Source organism: Nannobrachium achirus (genome assembly GCF_963921795.1).
Source record: "Nannobrachium achirus genome assembly, chromosome: 13".
Lineage (NCBI taxonomy): Eukaryota > Metazoa > Chordata > Actinopteri > Myctophiformes > Myctophidae > Nannobrachium > Nannobrachium achirus.
This window is the reverse complement of record NC_137833.1, coordinates 51980190-52001129: the sequence shown is the minus strand read 5'-3', so window position 1 is coordinate 52001129 and position 20940 is coordinate 51980190. Positions and strand designations below refer to the sequence as shown.

At 46.0% G+C, this 20940-nt stretch overlaps 2 protein-coding genes across 2 annotated transcripts in view; one reads left to right on the top strand and one right to left on the bottom strand.

Moving 5' to 3' along the window:
* ogdhl (oxoglutarate dehydrogenase L) overlaps positions 1 to 3824 on the top strand; it is a gene marked incomplete at its 5' end in the record, with an annotated part of 74849 nt that extends 71025 nt beyond the window's left edge. The window contains 2 exons of the mRNA XM_080740458.1: positions 2080 to 2234; positions 3500 to 3824. Of these exons, the coding sequence (XP_080596584.1) occupies positions 2080 to 2234; positions 3500 to 3623 (279 nt within the window). The 3' untranslated portion in view covers positions 3624 to 3824. The remainder of the gene's footprint in view (positions 1 to 2079; positions 2235 to 3499) is intronic.
* Positions 3825 to 16129: 12305 nt separating this feature from the next.
* On the bottom strand, positions 16130 to 18031 carry cUnh10orf53 (chromosome Un C10orf53 homolog; the record flags this gene model as incomplete). The annotated part of the gene is made up of 2 exons (XM_080740827.1): positions 16130 to 16194; positions 17938 to 18031. 2 exons carry the CDS (start codon positions 18029 to 18031, stop codon positions 16130 to 16132), a joined length of 159 nt encoding a protein of 52 aa, XP_080596953.1.
* Positions 18032 to 20940: the final 2909 nt, after the last annotated feature.

Genomic DNA, 20940 nt, shown 5'->3' with positions numbered 1-20940 from the left:
GAGGCTATATTCTATTGAAACTATATATATATGAGGTGGAACCATGAGGTAAAGTGGTACTAAAATTGGAACTATACAGAGAAGATTACGATTGACTCTACATGGTTCTCATCGTGGTTCATTAATATTCTCTGTATCGTTCCAATTTTAGGCCAAAGACAGCACCCCGTTGCCAACTAACGGCATTTTGGTTTTGCATCTGAAACGGCTTGGAATTAGAGACAGACAGAACATGACATTTCAACATCCGAGTGGTTGTGTAGGCTAAAACCTGTATAGAACCGTATTATGGACCAATATATATATAAAATATATATTTTGAAAAGCATGGTGGGGCCCCTTTAAAACTAAATCAACACTGCTTCCGAGGACCCCCTGAAAGTCCCCGGACCCCACTTGAATCAGACACATGGAAACACCTCTCTATTAACCCATTTTGTGCCCCAGAAATTAACGGATTAAAATGTCCGCGATGCCTCCCTCAGGCTGCATTCACTAGCGTTGTCTTATTTTGAAGGCCAGAAGTCCATAGCATAAACACTTCCGGTCTGACGTCATCACGTCCTTCACCGGAATCGATCATTGTTTACGTGGTGTAATGGCGGATCGGATCGGTGCTTTTCAACATGTGTTATAAGCGAGCATCTGCCTCCATCCTCGCTTTGAAAGTGTTGTTTTGAGATAATGGACATTAAAGATGAGATTCCCCGTCTGCCTCAATGTTATGGGATTACTATTTTGTGCTCGTGGATCCGTGATGATGATAAATCAGCGAGGGAGATCGTCTCGGGACCTTCCGCGCATGTACCCGGTATAGGATAACCGCCGTTACAGTAATAAATTACTTTTCGCGAGATATCTCGGGAATGGCACTGCGAACATCAAAGGGAATTTCGCGAGATATCTCGGGAATGGCACTAAATCGGTTAATTAAAAAGCCCTGGCACGGCTCCCGGGAGTCTCTCTCCCTGTCTCCACCCACAGCAGTCTTAATTGGGTGGAAATGTGCACAGGAATGCTAATAAACAGCTTAACTTTGGAAACGGTGATGAATTGGGCTTCCCCACTTCCCTCTGTATGCCAGTGGTCAATATGCCCATGTGCAAGTTCAGATCGATTCGTCAGCCGAGGACATTTCCACCCACAACAGTCTTAATTAATCGAGTGAGGGTGCACAAAAATGCTAATAAACATCTTAAATGTGGAGAAATTGTATGCCAATGGTCCTATCCTATAAAATAGGATCCTATCCTATGTTCTAGTACAGGGCTACTCAACTTAAGATGGCTCAGGGGCCACTGAGCAAAATATCAAAAGTCAAAGGGCCGCAAGCTAAATATTAGTCCTATTTTGGACGTTTACAATGATTTTGTAACACACTTCATGACACTTCAAGTCTAATAATTAAGGAAACACATAAAACACAGCCACATTTCCATCTATATAAGCCAGGCCAAACCTCATCGAACCAAAAGATTGTCATGGATGGAATGATGAAATGGTCAAATTATGCTTTATTCACAAAGTGAAGTGAAAATGAACAGATCTGGTTGAATCTTTTTGTAACCACACCTTGGAAATAAATAACACTGAGAAGGACCAGACTAATATCCACAACAGTTCTATTGTCTGGGTATTCATGAGGTATTGTGATTATACTTGGAGGAAGACATATAAAAAAATAAAAATAAAAAGTCCACAGAAAGTTTTAAAATTGAGTTTTTACGTGGCTACACCCACCTGCTCATTAAGTATGCCTGGTTGTCAGGTGGGTGGTGGTGACCCAGCTGAAGTTAGCCACACCCACAGCTGCAGTTGTATGGTAAAAAGGGGAGGGGGTGATAATGATGTCATTATATCAGTGTATTTCAACTGGGTCTTTTGACTGAGAGGCTTTCAGCTTTCAGGAAAAGGGAAGACACATTTGCATATTATAATGTAACCACAACCTAGAGTAACGTTAACTCCATAGACACATACCAAAACAGAAAAAAGTGCAAAACTATGGCACCACCTCTTTAAAAGAAGCATTTAAATGGTATAACACTCGTTCTGCTGTGGTTTTTCATTTGTGAACAGATCTCACCGTTCCCTTTTGACCTGGTCCAGTCCGAGGTGGAGAGATACAGCAACGCTGAGCTGCTGTGGTGTCAGGAGGAGCATAAGAACATGGGCTACTACGACTACATCCGACCACGCTTCCTCACCGTGCTAGCCAATGAGAGAGCCATTTGGTAAGGTTCCTCACCGTGCTAGCCAATGAGAGAGCCATTTGGTAAGGTTCCTCACCGTGCTAGCCAATGAGAGAGCCATTTGGTAAGGTTCCTCACCGTGCTAGCCAATGAGAGAGCCATTTGGTAAGGTTCCTCACTGTAGCAAATAAGAGACCCGTTTAGTAAGGATCCTCACTGTAGCCAATAAAAGACAGTACTTGGTAAGGATCCAGGATTCGGTTCACTCGGCAGATATTCTGGTATAAAGACAAGTCCATAGACTGTAGAAAAATATGGACGAAGCGAAGCCATTGGTTTCTATGCAGCGCAAATGGCCCTTTCTACCCCTTGGAATGGGTGTCGCCATCATAGAATGGTAAAGGCATCAGAGATGCTATTGGCTGCCAACGGTCACGTGCAACGCAGGGATACATGGGAGAATGTGGTGGAGCCTCCCGAAATACAGCACACGAAGAAGAACACAGCCGGCTGGTATCAGTTTAGTTGGCCACGCCCCCCCCCCGCAACTTTATCATTTATTTTAAAATACATTGGACAACATTTCGACAAAACAAATAATTATGATGGTGATTGAAAGGCATTTTTTAACTAGCGATAGGAACCATACAGTATTCATGAAAATGTTAATTAAGGTTAGAAAACGAAAGCGGAAAATGAATGGGATCCAATGGAGGGCAATTCTTTTTGCGATCGGCCAGGGGGGAAAACAGCGCAACTAGCGCAACAAGTTTTAGTTCCGTATTGGAGTCATTTTAAATCGGCAGAACTATGCCCCTGATAAAGTCCCATTCACACTGAGCACTATAACTATAAAGATACTGTAACTATGACTATATCGTTCACTATTGTATGTTTTTTTATAGTCATTGTGAACTCCACTTGACCTACACTGTAACCCACACTTTTTAAAACTATATTTTTATAGTTATAGTTGCGACCGTCAGGTCGCAGTTACTATGAAATGCTCCAGCTCATGCCCGTCCGTCCGTCAGTGAGTGTGTCTTGCTAGGAGCGCCCCAGCTGTGGGCAATCAGCGACGCGCCACACAATAGTTAACGAGCGACGTGCCACACCGTAGAAGTATGGTGTTGAATTATCAAAATTACTTCATGGCTAGCAGCCTCGCACTCGGGTTAGGGTTAGTGATTAATGATGATTGTGTTTTGTACTGTAAATTAGACGACGAAGAAGGACTCAAACCTAAACTATTATTTTCCTGCTTTCTGCTGTCCAGTGCCAACATGTTGAATGCCTCTTCTCCATAGGTACGTGGGTCGAGAGCCGGCCGCGGCCCCTGCCACGGGTAACAAATCCACCCACCTCAACGAGCTCAAGAGGTTCATGGACACCGCGTTCAATCTGGACGCCTTCCAGGGCAGACACTTCTAGGGATGGCACGATATGGAAACGTAAAATAATTGCGATCAACAATATTATCGTGATAATCAAACATAGCTTAAAACTCTTAAAATGACACTTTAATTAACCACTTGAACCCCAGCTTCCATATTCTGGGGGCGCCAAGAATAGTCGATCTACAAGCTGATGGCTATTTTTGACGAGGAGATTTGGTGTGGAGTGGAAAAGAGAATTTACCAGGTACGCTCTTTTGCTCTTTACTAAGTATTGAAGGTTCAAGTGGTACCGGATATGCTGCTCAGCAAAAGTAAAATTATGTATTTTTATAGTACCTTTTTATTGAAGGATAAACCCCTTGAGATGAACCATCTCATTTTCAAGGGTTATGACGGAGGACAATTTCACGTTAATTTGAAATCTCTGCGATACGATTATTGTGAGCATTTTTGTGTCGCGATAAACAATAACAATTATCGTCCCTTGCTTAGAGACTTCTAATGCCCCCCCTTTGAGTTCTGTTGTGGCTATTCTTCCCACTATGAAGGGTAAACCCCCAAACTTTAATTGAGCTGAAACTTTCCAGAACCCTGTGATGATGGTATTATGTTTTATGTTTCCATCATAGCCAGAGGCACCCCCTGAAGAAAAAAAAGTTAAATAGTCGTTCTATAAGCTCACTGAGCTTCTAGATGAAAATAAAATAAAATATATGTTCTGAGTTTCCAGAACTCTGTTCGCTAATGAGTCGTAGGCAGCGTATTGTTCGAAAACCAGAACCTGTGACACGGGGTTGGTTCACTTAGTTCTTGTTGTCGAAAAGAGACATTATACTGTACTGTACTTTTCTGTATTGTACTTTACATTACTGTACTGAACTGCACATATTGCAAGATGCACAGGCATTGTTCTACCCACAGTCGTTTGTGACTGTCGTTGGAGTGCTTAGCACTATGTAACTTAAAGGGATATTTCACTTTCAAAAGAATTTGGTAATTTTTAGGGATGTGCCGAAAGCAAAACTCTTGGCCGAAACCGAATACCGAATATTGGAAACATTTGGCCGAAAACCGAATACTGAATAGCCGAATAATACATGCATATAATTTATTTTGTATTACTAATATTTGCACCATTGCTGTACCTTTGTTGTAAAGCTACCTGATTATGGCAAAAGACATGATTATGGCAAAAGCTAACTTAAATAATAATCACCATATGGTTCCATAAAACATTTATTTCTCACTTTTGAATGCACACAGCATATTTATTTTTGTGTAGAATTATTTATTTACTATTGTGTAGTAAATTTGTAATAAAAGACAATATGCGTTTTTTTGGCACTATTCGGTCGAAAATTTTCGGCGCCGAATATTCGGTCACATCTCTAGTAATTTTATCGTCGAATCAGGCTTTTGGGAACGGCCTGAACAGATATTGATTAGCTTGATTCAGTATTTAGATATTTGATGTAAATGTTATCAGGCCCTCGCCATCCAGGGCCCCTCCCCTTATTCTATGACTCATAATACCCCCCCTGTTTTTTCGATAACCTTTTTTAATCTATTTTTAATAATTCTTTGGGACCATAAAATAAAATAATAAAAGGTTATTAAAAATAAATGAAAAACGTTATCGGAAAAATACGGCCAGCTCACGTATTAGGAGGGTATTATGAGTGAAAAAATAATGAGTGTTTTACTTGTTAATGAATCTATCATGGTCAAAATGGAGTTTGAAGTTACAATAGCTGTGTATGGGGAGCGGCCCTGGACGGGGAGGGCCTGATAACATTTACATCAAATATCTCATACTGAATGAAGCAAATTAAAAACTGTTCACGGTGTTCCCAAAAGCCTGATTAGACGATAAAATGACAACGTTTTTTTGAAAGTGAAATATCCCTTTAACTTATCCTGACATAATTTATACATAACCCATCATTTTACTTGGCTAGACTTCTGAACATCCTTGGCATTTGAATGGCTGTGGCACAGTACTGTATGTGTACTGTATACCTCCATTACCGTGCCAGTTCTACCCCGGGTCAAATCCCCTTATTCAGCACCTTGTTCCTGCGTTCCTGTGTTTATCCTCTTGTTCTCTCCTTTCCCCCCTAAATCGACACCCAATTGCATTAGTAGGCTGCTGTATAACGTTATAGGTGTGCTAGCCTATTTGGTAGATTTGCCCACTCCCCCTACCCCAGGCTACCAGCAGACTGGGATCAACTTGTTTTTTATGCAGATATGTATATTTTTAGTAGATGTGTTTTTACAAATGACTAGTAGAAGATACTAACTAGACGCACAATGTTAACATGTAACTGGAATACTTGAATAATGATTGTGAATGTTGTTACAGATTTGTTGCTGTCAGGCAGATTAGGCCGGTGTTTCTCAAAGTTGGGGTCTGGGGCAGGGACGTGCTGGCCATTGGGAAAAGCGGGACAACTCCCGAACGGCCGGTTCATTCCCGGGCGGTCCAGGCCGGCCATAAGGAAAAAAATAAAAATAAAATGTCAGCCTTCGTTCCATTTTGGGGGCTGGGCGGCCAACAAAGTAAATCGTCACTGTCGGGCAGAAACCTTGTATCTCCAAGTTTCAAATTTGTACATTTTTTCACAAAGCAAAGCCCTGCTTCACCATACAAGGCCGTCGCACAAAAGTAGTGAAAACAGCAGATCTACAAGCACACAACGCCTCGCACCGCGAGGCGTTGTGTGCTTGTAGATCGGCTGTTTTCACTAGTTTAAATCATTTTTAAAATGATAAATACAAAACAAACGGTTTTGGACATACAAGGTTTCCACCCAACGACAAAATTTAACTCATGTAATTGGCCCACTGGCTTGTCACTTTGTCACAAATCTTTGAGTAGCAGCAGCGTTATAGAGAGAGATATCTCTCTATAGCGTGCAATGAGGGCCTCTCCAACTCTTTTTCCCGGGCTGAATCGGCTTCCCCGGCATGTCCCTGCTTCCTTCCGTTAACTATGGAGCGCATTCCCTGTTGGCTTCATTGGCCGCTAGTGCTCAGATGGAACTATTGTAGTGTCAGTCACTCCATGAATAAAGATGCAAGACGGTTGGCTCAAGAGCACGTTTCTTTTATTCTTCCATCTGCTAAAACGTTATCAAGTCCAGGGCCTTCATCAGAGCAACGTTCTCTGATGACGGTTCTGGCCAAAACACGTGAGCAGCCGGAGGAATAAATTGAACGTGCGCTTAAGCCAACCGCTTTGCAAGTTGATTAATCTATGGTAGCGCCATTATTTACACCTCAATGGTTTTATTTTTAGATTCATATCATCATTTTAAACCCTGTGTACTTGTTGTCGTAAACAAGTCGTAGTCTAGCCGATCTACAAGCTCACAACTTGTCACGCTGCATTGAGAGTGTGGCTATTTTCGCTAGTCGTGGTATATGAAAAGAATTTTAATAATAATAATAGCCCCCAAATATGGACGCTAGGTTTTATTGTGGTTAACACTATAGTCTCACGATGCCAGACTTCCAGAGGTCTTAACCTACCGATACATCTGGTGAGTTAAAAGTTCAACGTAGAATGCTAAAACAGTGGTGAGAACGGACGCTAAAAAATAAATGTCTTGTTCGGTTGGACTCTATGTAAAGCAGGGTTCCCCAATAGGCGGCCCGTGGGCCATTCGCGGCCCGTGGGGGTCTACTGTCTGGCCCACACCAACCCCAGTAATAATGGTGGTATAAGAGCAGCAACAACACTAGTATATCGTCGTTGTCGTGTGGAAATCTCGTATCTCCAAATGTGTACGTTCTTTCGCAAATCATACAAGGCTGTCGCACAAAAGTAGTGAAAACAGCAGATCTACAAGCACACAACGCCTCGTGGTGCGAGGCGTTGTGTGCTTGTAGATCGGCTGTTTTCACTAGTTTAAATCATTTTTAAAATGATAAATGCAAAACTAACGGTTTTGGACATACAAGATTTTCACCCGACAACGACGATATCTGAACTGTCACTGGAGTAGCGGGAACGCCACCGTCGCACCCTGCAATGTTGTGGCCCTCGGCTTGGTACCCTAGACATAATTCGGCCCTTGAGGAAAACTAATTGGGGAACCCTGACGTAAAGTATGTAGCCTTAACAAGCCTGGCTGTACCCACTGCTTTGAAAACCGATCATGTCACCGTTTTTGAGGTGGCAGTTTGTTTTCTAAACTCTAGCATTGATGAATAGTGAGTCTAGGTTAACAAATGAAAATCCCCAGCCACTTAACAACACATGCTGTTTTTTGATTAGCCTACTGTGTTTAGAAATGCTGCATTAAATTATCGTATTCCTGTATGTATTCCTGTTCTACCTTTCTCAGCCAAAACTCAAACAAAGTAGTTAAGAGAAGTATAATCATAAACCACATACAAATAAGCATTTTAGTGATGTATAAATGAGATGTAATTTTTTTTCTGAACAGCACAACAGTTTGGAATAACAATCTTATGGCCACAGTCAGTCAGTGTGCACTGACATTGTGGATATTAACTCTGCAAGACCCAAATTAATTTCTACTGGCCAAAAAATAAAAAATAAAAATCAGATGGTGTTGTAGGAGTCCTAATCACAGAAAAATGTAATGTTAAAAAATTAATAATGTTTTTGTAAGTTTTTATAGCCATAATTCATGAATCATAAATCATGCTCTAATTTGCATTTTGGGGATATTTTTCACAATAATAACACATGTACATGTTTGAGACATTCTAATGATGACGAAAACAAATATTACAGGCATTTTACTTCTGTTTTTGTGAGGAATAGCTTCAGTTAAAAAGTGAGATGTTGTTCGTCCAGACGCTGGAATTTCAACTTCTCTGGGAGGTGTGAATGTCAGCCTCTGTGGGGGGTATTTATATGCAAATATCGTGGCCAATGGCATTGTAATACTTAACAATAGGATTTAATGGTGATGTTAATGTGAAAAAAGAGCAGGAAAACTAATTATAACATTTTTAAAAAAATGATTTAAAAAATGTTGCCAAAAAGCAACGCTGGGCCTTGCAGGGTTAAAGACTGCACAGCTTGATGCATTCACACGTCTACCTGAACAAATACGGCAATAAAATGTTTTAGTTTAATAAGATTCCTTGTTTTGACTGCTGCTGTTCCCCGGTTCTCTCTGTTCTTTCCGTTCCTGTTTGCAAAAGAAATTGGATGGCTTTTGATCGAGAAAGGGAGTGGGTACATTGTTATTGTCTGACAAAAAACGCGCAGTAGGAGCCAATTCACCCACAACACCATTATGAAGTGCATTTATGAAAAAGAAAAAAACTGTTTTAATCAAGTGCAACAAGTGCAAGATCTTTTTGTTTCCTTTGTCTCCTACACACCTGTCTACTCAGGCGTTCAAAAGAACGGTAGGTTCCGTACGGAACCATTGTTTACTTAGATATGGAAGGATGACCTCCCACTTGGGTAATGACGCCCCCTGGCGATCATTCAGAGAAACTACTTCAGCTCCCGTACTAACGTAGGTAGGAAGGGCCTGTCACTCAAACCGGAGTGACCCGCCTCCAGGCTATATAAACCCCCGGAGGCGGAAGTAACATCCTCTTAATACCACTCTCTGCCACATTCAGTGAAACAGAGGGGCATTACGTGGGAGGTCATCCTTCCATATCTAAGTAAACAATGGTTCCGTACGGAACCTACCGTTTACTGTCAATATTCCAGGATGACCTCCCACTTGGGATTCTTAAACTCCCCTCTAAGCCACAACCTACTCTCATACCCCCACACACCCCTCATACGGGTGAGCACAGCCCAAACGGGCGTGACCCATCACCCAGAAGGTCCCAGGCCCACCGGACCTGGGTGTGAAGGCATGAGAAAATAAAGAGAGACCCTGACAGACCGAAGTCCGCCTCATTAATGAAAAGGACAAGTCCGCCTTATAAGTAAGACACACTATATAAGGAAAACACAGGGTCCCCCCAAAGTACCCCAGGTGGCTACATGCCCACCTGTGGGAGGGGAAGATCCGACTCCTCTATGACGTAGAGGAGGCAACTGCACCCAGAACCGAATGCGCTAGCGAAGAGGATTCGATATCCAGGTGATAGTAGGCTGCAAAGGTAGAAGGCGAAGACCAATTCGCCGAAACACAAATCTCCTGAACGGAGACTCCCTTTGCTAATGCCCACGAAGTAGCCACACCTCTAGTGCTATGGGCTTTAAGTGCCGCCGGCACTTCCACACCCGCACTAGAGTAAGCCAGCCTAATAGCATCCACAATCCACCTCGAAAGAGTGGGTCTAGACACCGGCTTTCTGACAAGAACATTGCCCATTTCTACAAAGAGCTGAGAAGAAGCTCTAGAACCAGCAGTCCTGTCACAGTAGGCCTTCAATGCCCTGACAGGACAAAGGCAATTCAGCCGTTCATCCTCCACCGAGACAAACGGAGGAGGATGAAAAGCCAGAAGAACAACAGGCTCCTTAGGAACCACCATGTTCTTAGGAACAAACTTAAGATGAGGCTTGAGCAACACCTTGAGATCATTGTTCATAAACTGCATGCACTCCGCAGACACCGAGAGAGCTTGCAGGTCACCAACTCTTTTAGCCGTGGCCAAAGCCAGCAAAAGAGCCGTCTTGAAACTCAAAAGTTTCAAAGGCATCCCTACAAGCGGCTCAAAGGGAGCCCGACATAGGCCCCCTAGAACCACCTGCAGATCCCAAACTGGGAACAAAGACCTAGTCACCGGCCTCAAACGTTCAACTCCTTGCATGAACTTGATGACCTCCGGGACTTTAGAAGGTGCCTTGCCCGCCACCCCCAAGTGACAGGCATTAATAGCCGCCAAATACCCCCTAAGGGTAGAAAATGCTAGACCACTTCTCAAGCGGTTCTGCATAAATTCCAGAATTTCCTGGGCTGACGCCACATGAGCCACCACAGGTGGAACACGCGACTCACACCAGTCCTCAAAGGCATTCCACCTTCCATCATAAGACGCCCTCGTAGAGGGCGCCTTAGCACTCTGAATGGTATCAACCACTTCAGAAGAAAAACCGGCTGCCAGCAGGTTTAACCTTTCACGTGCCAAACCCACAGGTCTAGGACCTGCAGGTCTTGGTGGAAGATCTCCCCCCTGGCCTGACTCAACAGGTCCCTGCACTGAGGCAGCTGCCAACCCGGTTCGCAAAGGAGAGGGGCGATCGCCGATCTCCACGTGCCCTTGTAGGGAGCCACCAGGAGCATCTCCAGACCGAACCTCCTGACTCTCTCCAGAGTGGGTCGGATTAAGTCGAAGGGGGGAAACGCGTACAGTAGACCTCTCGGCCACGTGTGCGCTAAGGCGTCCAACCCCAAGGGAGGACTGCCCTTCACCGCGAAGAACAACGGACACTTCGTATTCTCCGCTGACGCAAACAGGTCCGCCACTGGCTGACCAAACTTGCGAAAAATCTGGCTCACCACCCTGGGGTGGAGAGACCAATCCTCGTAGCGAGGACCTCCCCTGGACAGGAGATCTGCTCCGCTGTTGAGGAGACCTGGGACGTGTGAGGCCCTGATCGACTTGAGGCGCGACAAGCACCAAACCGTCAATTCTCGAGCCAGACGGTCCAGTGGCAACGACGACAGGCCCCCCTGTTTGTTGACATAAAACATGGCCGTCGTATTGTCTGTCCTGACCAGGACGTGACAATGCAAAATCCAAGGCTCGAAATGCTTGAGCGCCAGGAGTATAGCCATCAACTCCAAATAGTTGATGTGACGACCCCTCATCTCCAGAGGCCAAAGCCCCTGCGCTGTGCGCCCCTCGAAAGTGGCTCCCCATCCACTGAGACTGGCGTCTGTCGTGATCGACTTGTGGGAAACCACCTCGCCAATCGAGACTCCGCTGGTGAGGAACCCCTCCACCAGCCACGGAGACAGGGCGATCGCGCAGGAAGGGGAAACCGTAACCTTCTTGTACTTCAAGGAGGGCGGGATCCCGAGGGATAACATCCATCTTTGAAAAGGTCTCATATGAAACCTGCCCAAACGCAACAGATGTACTGCGGAAGCCATCATTCCCGTCAGTACCATGCAACTCCTGTAAGTGACCTCCTGGCCCACTTGAAAGGAGTCGAGACATTCCCGAAACCTGTCCACCCTCTCCTCTGAGAGACGGGCCGACATGTCGGATGAGTCCAGAAGGACCCCAATGAATGTAAGACGACTTGCTGGAGTCAGCATGCTCTTGCCGTGGTTGACTATGAAACCTAAGGCCTTCAGGTGAGCCAAAACCACTTGTGTGTGACGCGCCACTTCGTGGGCGGAGCTCGCTGAAATCATCCAATCGTCGATGTACGTCGCCAACCTGACGCCCTGCTGTCTCAGCGGGGCGATGGCTGCTTCGGTCACTTTCACGAAAACCCTCGGGCTCAGTGACAGACCGAAAGGGAGTACTGTATACTCGTACAGGCGACCCTCGAAGGCGAACCGAAGGAATTTCCTGTGTGGGGGATAAATCTGGACGTGCTGATAAGCATCCTTCAGATCCACTGAACAGTGGAAATCCCCTTGCCTGACCGACCGTAACATGGTGGGTACTGTTAGCATCCTGAAAACGTACTTCTTCAGGTACACGTTTAGTGCCTTTAGGTCCAGGATGGGACGTAGCCCCCCCCCCCCTTTTTGGGCACCAGGAAATAACGGCTCCAAAATCCCATGCGGGATTGGGTCCTGTCCAGCTCCACTATAGCACCCTTGCTTAGCAATGAGCTGATCTCTTCTCTCAAAAGACTTGCTTTTAAACCACGTGCTCTGGTATGAATAACCCTGCTCGAAAGCGGGGGTATATCTGCGAACTGTAACCTGTAACCCCTGGTTATCGTTCGAAATACCCAATGGCTCGGGTTGCATAACTTCCACTGGCGCGCACAGCGTGCTAGCGTGTTTTGAGCGAGAGAAACCCCACCACTGTGCTTCCGTGACGGCGGAGCTTTTTGGCGGCCGGACCGGAAGTGGGGAACCTGCGTATCCGTATCCGGAACGACCGGATGCGGAGCGCAAGGGTTCAATAGGCCGCATGGCGGAAACACCTTCTGGTTGTACCGCTTGACTAGCGGAGCTATTTTGCGGCGGGACCGGAAGTGGGGAACCTGCGTATCCGTATCCGGAACACCCGGATGCGGAGCGCGGGGGTTCAATAGGCCGCAAGGTGGGAACACCTTCTGATTGTACCGCTTGACTAGCGGAGCTCTTTTGCGGCCGGACCGGAAGCGGGGAGCTAGCGAATCCGTATCCGGTGAAACCGGAAGCGTTCGGTTTTCGCTCGATAGAGCGACAGGAAGAGCAAAGCGATTCGACTGATAAACAGACTCGCCCACAACTAAAGCATTCTCCCCTGACAGGAGAGGAACTTTTACGTTTAATACCTGCTCTAAGGCCTTTATGCTTGTCCCTTGACCCGGGCTCATAGTAGGCCGACAGAATTTCTGACTCAAGGTTAAATTCATAGCATCGCTCACGCGAGGGAAAATCCACTCGCGCGCATGAGGAACCATATAATTGTTTGACGTTAACATTACTGGTTGCTGATAAAACCTCTGACTGATTAAAGAGTCCTGACGGGACTCCATCATTCTTACAGGAGGCATGCATACAGGATTCATATTGTCGACGCGAGGGATATCCCACTCGCGCGCTTGAGGAACCACATAATTGTTTGACATTAACATTACTGGATTCTGATAAAACCTGTGATTGATTATCGAGTCCTGACAGGACTTCATCATTACTACAGGAGGCATGCACGATGGGGTCGTCTGTGCTAGTGCGAGAGAGTTGGACAGAGACAGACTTTGCTCTTTCAACATGTTTATTGTCGACACAGGAGGCATCAAAATTAACATTTTCATTTCCCCGACACGGGGTACCGAAAAACGCCCTCGTTTGGGGGGAGGGGGACCGAGAGACCCCTCGGACCCCCGCCCCAGCACAATTCCCCTCTTCAAAGTGTCATTTGCGCTGTCCCCTACCGCGGCCACCGCGGTATGAAGACTGCTGCCTGCCATCCTTGGACGGGCGGCGCGGCTGAGCGCGCTCGGGAACCACAGCCTTGCTGCGGGGCCTGTCAGGCGCCCTGGCTGCAGAGGCTCCCCTGGAGGAAGACGAGTGCTTCTTAAAAGAAGCAGAGCGGCCCCTTTCCTTGGCGCGGGAGGAGCGGGACGTCCTCCTAGCTTGCTGCGGTTCATCCTGTGGCACTGTGGTGGACTCGACGATGTCCTTAGCCGCCTTGAAGAAGGTAACTCTACCCTGCAGCAGCTCCAAGCCCCCACCCATGAGGGTGGTGGGACTGTTCTCCATGTTTATGAGAGACTTGTACATCTCCCCGCGAGGACCTAGAGGCTTCTCGCCCACGTCCCTCTTAGGCTCGAGGTCGACATAGTCGAGCCAGCGGGCTCTCTCAGACTGGAGGTTGTAGTCCATGGACCTGCCCATCCACTTAACCGCATGCCAATTGACCTTCAGCATGATGTCAAATAGGGTGTTCAGTTCAGCTGTGTGCTCCCCCGTGGGCAGACCTTTGACCAGGTCCTTGGTGGAAGCGAGCAAGAGCTGGATCAGATTCAGGTCCTTAGCGGCCAGAGCAGCGGACCGGTAGGCGTTACGAGCCCTGTCCGACTGTAGCTTGTCCTCCAGGACAGTGAACCCCGGCGGGTTGGTGCCGACGGGGCCAACAAACGGCCCGTTTTTAGCTGTGCCTACATCTTTGTACTGGGGTCTGACGGAACTCAGAAAAGATTGTGCCAACAGGTGGTCCAGGTTAGGGCAGGTGGACATGCCTGCCTCCGCACCGCCCACCAAATCCAACACAGAAAAAGGCAGCTTCCTGGGGTCTTTATGTGTCTTCCATGAGGAATGGAGGGCCTTGGTGAAACCTTTCACCAGCGGCAGCCTGGAGAGGACATACGGGGCGGGAACCGAAGGCTCCTGCCCGGGCATTTCGTCATCATCCTCGGCCTCTTCAGAGGGGAGAGGAGGTGGCAACTCCTCTCCAACTCTGGCCAGAGCTCTCATGTAGACTGTGAGATGATCCAGCATTTCTGCTGCAGAATCGACGTCCTCTGCTCCCGCTTCACTCGCTTGACTGGCGGGTGGAGGGGCAGTGGTGCCTGAGGAGGCCTGGGAGCTCCCTGCGGCGTCCAGTTGACGTGCTGGAGCCGCAGGGGCATTACCTTTCACAGTGACCGTGAGTCGAGAACCCTCGTCCTCGACGGAGTCCTCCTCCTCCTCGGCCGTGTATCCAGAGTATTCAGAACCAGAACCCTCGCTCTGACAGGAGCTCAGGTCCGACTCTCGCCTGAAGGTCTGGACTGTTTTGGTGATGCTCACGTCGAGGGGGACGTCCCCGACGGTCACCTCCAAGCGTTTCTTTTTGGGCACCGCGCCCGAAGGGGAAAAGGCTACCGGAGATTTCTGGATGTTAGCCTTCTTGGTCGCCTTCTTAGCGGCGACTTCACCAGACCCGCCAGCTCCAGTGACAGTGGAGCTAGCTGCGGTCGGTTGCGCGGCAGGCGGTGTCTCATGTAGCACGGCGCCATCTTGACTTGGAATGGCGCGCTGATTGCCAAGCGGATCTCCGGAAGGCAGCGCCGCACCTTGACCAACGGTGCGGGCCGCCTGGGGAAGGAAAGACTGGGCTGTGGGGTTGAGAGCAGTGGACCCACCTGGTGGAGCGCAGGCCCCGAGGCCTGCCCTGGCTAGGTAGAACCGGTGTATCAGTACATCTTGGTCGTAGGCCACGCAGCAGTCACAGAAAGGTCCTGCTCTCCCCTGAGGACTCAGTGCAGAGAAGGCGTGTGCGACGCCCATGCAGCCGACACAGAGATGGTGAAGATCCTGTCCGTCGATGAGTCCTGGACAGCCTGGACATTGCCTCGGCAGGAAGGCCAGAGGATCCATGGCGAAGCACTGTAGATAGAGTTAACCAGAAGCAGACGAGCTAACAAGCTAACGGCTAAGGCTAGGCCACGCTTGATTCGGGCAGGGCCTGAACAAGCGGTAAGCAGTGTAGCTAACGTTAACAATAGCAGACGAGCTAACAAGCTAACGGCTAATGCTATGCCACGCTTGCTTCGGCGGAGGCCTGAACAAGCAGTAATAATCCTTTGTTATAAAAGGAAATAACCGTCGATTTAGGACGGAACAAGAATAAGTATTCTTAAGTACGGGTTAATTCAACACTCGCCAGTGGGCGACTCCAATGCCACCGCTTTAGGCTAATGCGCGAAGAATAATAATACAAAGGCTGAGTTTCAACTTATCTGAATGTGATATCGCAGAGAGTGAAAAGAGGATGTTACTTCCGCCTCCGGGGGTTTATATAGCCTGGAGGCGGGTCACTCCGGTTTGAGTGACAGGCCCTTCCTACCTACGTTAGTACGGGAGCTGAAGTAGTTTCTCTGAATGATCGCCAGGGGGCGTCATTACCCAAGTGGGAGGTCATCCTGGAATATTGACAGTAAACCACAGTTCTCGCTTTTGTTTGTCGAGTTAATCTCGTATTTTCAGTAAGCGTTGTCCACGGCAGTGACGGCTTCTTTGCAACGAGGGTCCAGTTCACCATCTCCGCCTTGGGAAAGAGAACAACAGATTGTTATATCATCATTGTCCTCCATGACTTAAAAGAATATATAACAAACTCCTCCTAGCCACATGAACTCCACATGTGTTCCGATTCTGGGGGCAAAAAATGGCCAAGCTACAAGCTCACAATGCATGTCATCTCAATGCATTGTGAGCTTGTAAGGCAGCTATTTTCGGATAATAGATTCTGTGTAGAGCTGAAAAAGAAGCAACTATTGGTCAACTTGATAAGCGATCTTTGATCGCAATATCAGTACCACAGGTGTGGTCATTCAGACATTATGAACCTGTTGGTAAACCATAATTACAACCAAACTCCAGCTGTCTGATGTCACAGGTATAAACAGTCTCCCCATGGACCACAAGCTCCACTTTGTTCCATTCTGACGTTTCCTCTAAGATGCACTCATGTCCACGCTCCTTCATCAAAGCTATAGCCGGAGACACAACATGTACAATATCGTCGTCGTCGGGTGAAAACCCTGTATGTCCAAAACCGTTCACTTTGCATTTATCATTTTAAAAATGATTTAAACTAGTGAAAAAAGCCGATCTACAAGCACACAACGCCTCGCGGTTCGAGGCGTTGTGTACTTGTAGATCGGCAGTTTTCACTACTTTTGTGCTGAAGCAGGGCTGAAACTCGGATATATGAGGTTTCTGCCCGACAGTGACGATATGCATACCATATATACTATATATATATATATATATATATATATATATAAGTAAGACTTTTGGACATTTGAGGTTTCCACGAGAGACGATATGATCTCACCTGACAAGTTAATGCACATAAATGAATGCCCTACATCTTCATACAAGAGTGTCACACAAAAGTAGTAAAATAGCAGATCTACAAGCTAACAGTGTATTGTGATGTGACGCTTTGTGAGCTTACAGATCGGCTATACGTTGTTATATCTTTGAAGCCAGGAGCCACCTCTGTGTCTCATTAGTATTTGCTATACATATAGCAACATCATTTATTTTACATTTTTTTTATAAGAATTTGAAGGTTTTCAGAAACCTTATGTTGGTTTTTAGAAGGCGTTTTTAGAATGGGCCTTAGGTCTAAATGGATTAAAATGTAAAAAAAAAAAAAGATGATTAATAAAAAGGAATGGTTTTGGACATACAAGGTTTCCACCCGACAGCGATGATGTTAAAGATGGGGTGCCATCATTTCTTTCCCCCCTAAAACATGATGATCAGGTTGTTTGATTATACTAGGAAGAAGATTTTATTTTTGCCAAAATACACAGGGAAGGCAAATTTGCACATTATAAACCGCACCTGGGGGTCTATTAGAGCAGTGGTTCTCAATCTTTTTTGACTTTCTTTTACCCCCGTTGTACTGATTTCTGAAGCCAAGTACCCGCTTCAAAAGTCCAGTTCCAATGCCAATATGTTCAAAATAAAACAGCATAATGGCAAATAAACATTGCTTTCTATTCAATAACTGACTACTAGTCACGTTATTGATCTAATTTGGTTTAAACTTACAGATGAGCAGGTTCACACAAACTCTGTCAATGTTTTATCATTAACCATAATAGTAAAATACATATTCCAATTTTCTAGTTTTCCTCACATACCCCCTGCGGTACCCCTGCGTACCCCTTGGGGTACATACACATACCCCCATTTGAGAAATATACAAATCAGAAAAAGCACAAAACTATGGCACCACTCTTTAAGAACAGAAACACACTGTAGGCTACTGTACCTTGCAGACCCTCTAGTCGGAAGGTCCTGTGCTTCACCAGCCCACAGGATTCATAAGGTCCGTAGCGCACAATCACCTGTGCATTGTCAGCCATCGTTTTAACCTAGGATTATGACTTAAATACGTTACAGTGGCCTACTGTATATATTCCTAGTTTGTAACTGAGCCCGGGTGGAGGCTTGGTGTCCGCTTGGTTGTCGGTTGCCTGGCAACGCCATTTGTTGACCCTAATGGTTCTGGGAACCAGGGGGAGTTGCCTGACAACCAGCTAGACCAGGGACGTGCAGAGAATGTTAGAGAGGCAGGGGCTGACATTTCTAAAAGGGCCTTTTGGTGAGAATTTCGAAAATAGCAGACCTCCAAGCTCACAACGCGTTGCGCTGCCACACGTGAGCTTGGAGGTCGGCTATTTTCGCCAACCCCTCATTTTCATGAGGAGGTGAAGATGTCCCCCCACTTAAAGAAAGAAAACGTATTTTGAAATGCCCACAGGATTAAGAGGAAATTGCCCCCCTTGACGCCTGCATTGAGGGCTGTGTGATTGTCCAATCAGATCAGTTGCTTGATGGCCCTTTGTTTACATTTAAGCGCCAGGCATGAAGAATCTATCCTGTGGGTGAGCTGTCCTTAGGTTGTTTACCGGTAGTTTACAGCATGGCTGGGAGACTAATATCTGATTTCTTTGTATCATGTATGGTCATTGAGGGAAGGGCAGTGTTACAGTAGTGCTATGGGTTTAGGTGGAGTCTGAAGAGGTGAGACTTCAGTCCACGGCAGAAGCTAGGGTTAGTCTGTGCAACAGGGAGACGAGTGGATTTTTGTCCTGGGTTTTTAGCGAGGGTTCTGTCAGCATCCCTGTGTTGGCTGATCTGAGTGAATGGGTGGGGGTGTAGGGGTTGATCAGGTTTTGGAGGTATGGAGCTGCGTACGAAAACGAGCCATCTTAATCCACTGCCTTGGCATGGAAGGATGGCGGATATTCGCCACTCTCGGGGGCCGCCGCAAAGTATACAGACTGTGTCACATTACTGGCCACCCATTTCACAGCTCCACAAAGCGTCTCCAAGAAAGAATAGAATTTATCAGGAGGAGGAACAGCGCAGATCCCAAAAGGACAGTGAGAAGGAGGAGGAGGATGGTGAGACGCAGGAGAAGGACGCGCCACCTTGGCAATGTCAGCAGGGTCGGCCCCTGCTGACAGCACCCATCGCTTCGAGAACCGCTACCTAAGAGGGGGAGAGGAAGAGGAGAAGCATCGAGTTAACGAGTCCCAAGAGGAGGGTGAGATGCAGGAGAACGAGGAGAAGGAGGAAGAGAAGTGTAGATCCCAAGAGGACAATGAGACCCATGGAAGACCATCTGAAGGAGACGCGCAGACTTGCCACTTCTCCATTGAATGTCAGCAATGACCATCCTTTACCCGTCGCTTCAAGAACGGCTACCCCGCCAAAAGTGGAGGTGAAAAGGAGGAGGGTGAGACGCCGAAGAAGGTGTTCCACCTGAAAGAGACTCGCCACCTTGGCAACGTCAGCAGTGACCAACCTTTCACCCAACACTTCAAGAACCTCTACCAGAGTGGGGCAGAGGAATAGGAGGAGCACCGAGTTAACTAGTCTCAAGAAGACAGTGAGATGCAGGAGGAGGACCTTAACGCTTCTGCATTAAAGAATGACCAAAATAGTGCCTATGAAAATAAACTGAACACTGTCAGATGTGTGACCCAGCCAAAGAGAGAAGCTAACCCTGCCAACCACCATGTTCGCAAAACAAGAAGAGATGAGCCCTGCTAAGAAGGCAAGAATTGAAGAAGTGGACACTCTCAACAAGATCAATTCTAAACTACTAATTGGATGATAATCATACTGTCATAAAAATATTATAATGGCGGGAAATGGAAATTATCTGTGAAAAATGCAAAAAGGTTTATAAGATCTTCAAAATAGATTCTTACTGTCGGTAAAAATAGTAGACCATACAGATTCTAGGCCTACAGTATATGGGTCACAGGATAACACCCTCTGCAATATTGACGTTAATATAAATAATGGGGGGGGGGGGGGGGAGCTATCCTCCTGGGTGGAGATCCTAGGCAGACACTATAGCTCTGTAGGCCAGTCAGTCTGAGGTTTGACCCAAAAGAAATTGCAATAGTTCAAAGTTTGTTTCAGCATGTACTAGTGATGCGTTTTGCATCATATGATGCAAAACGCATCACTGATGATGCAAAATGCATCACTAGTCATGCTGAAATACTAAAATATCTAAAAACACAGATTGAACACAAAAAAGAACTCAGGATTGTGTTGATCATGTCCCAAACAACAATAAAATAAGATAGGGTTGTCCCAGAGGTGAAGTGGCCCTTTAAGAACATTCACATGTTGATGAAAGCATGAAATATCGAGTACTCTATGATTTATCATATATATTTATTACATTAACATTATCACATTTCATCTTTTATTCATTCATTTAGCGTCACAGCCATGAATACATAGTGGTCGTTTTATATTGTCTTAAATAAAATGTATATATTACACAATCTACAACATTATTTATACAAAAATAAATAACTTAATCGTCATATTTGTCTGTGAGTCACTGATGTACAAATAAACATTTCTGATCACATTTAAACATTCTTTAGATACTCAAAATGGTCCCTTAACATTGACAATTGCTTTTATATTTGTTACTGCTCTTGTATGGGACAGTTTCCAGTCTAGGACAAACAACTGAACATATAGCAGTATATAATCACACATTTCAACAAATTGTACAGTTTAGTATTGTTGTTAACGGCACCCATAAATTACATTGTTACTTTTCAGTACATTACATTTATGTCAATGTAGATCTTTCCCCATAAGATCCAATTCCAAATTCCAAATATTATCAAAGAATTCTGCTTCACCCTAAGGTACCATACCCACTTGGAGAAACCCTGCTCTAGACTACACAACTGAAATTTGCATAGGCGACATTACTTTCACCAGGTTTCAG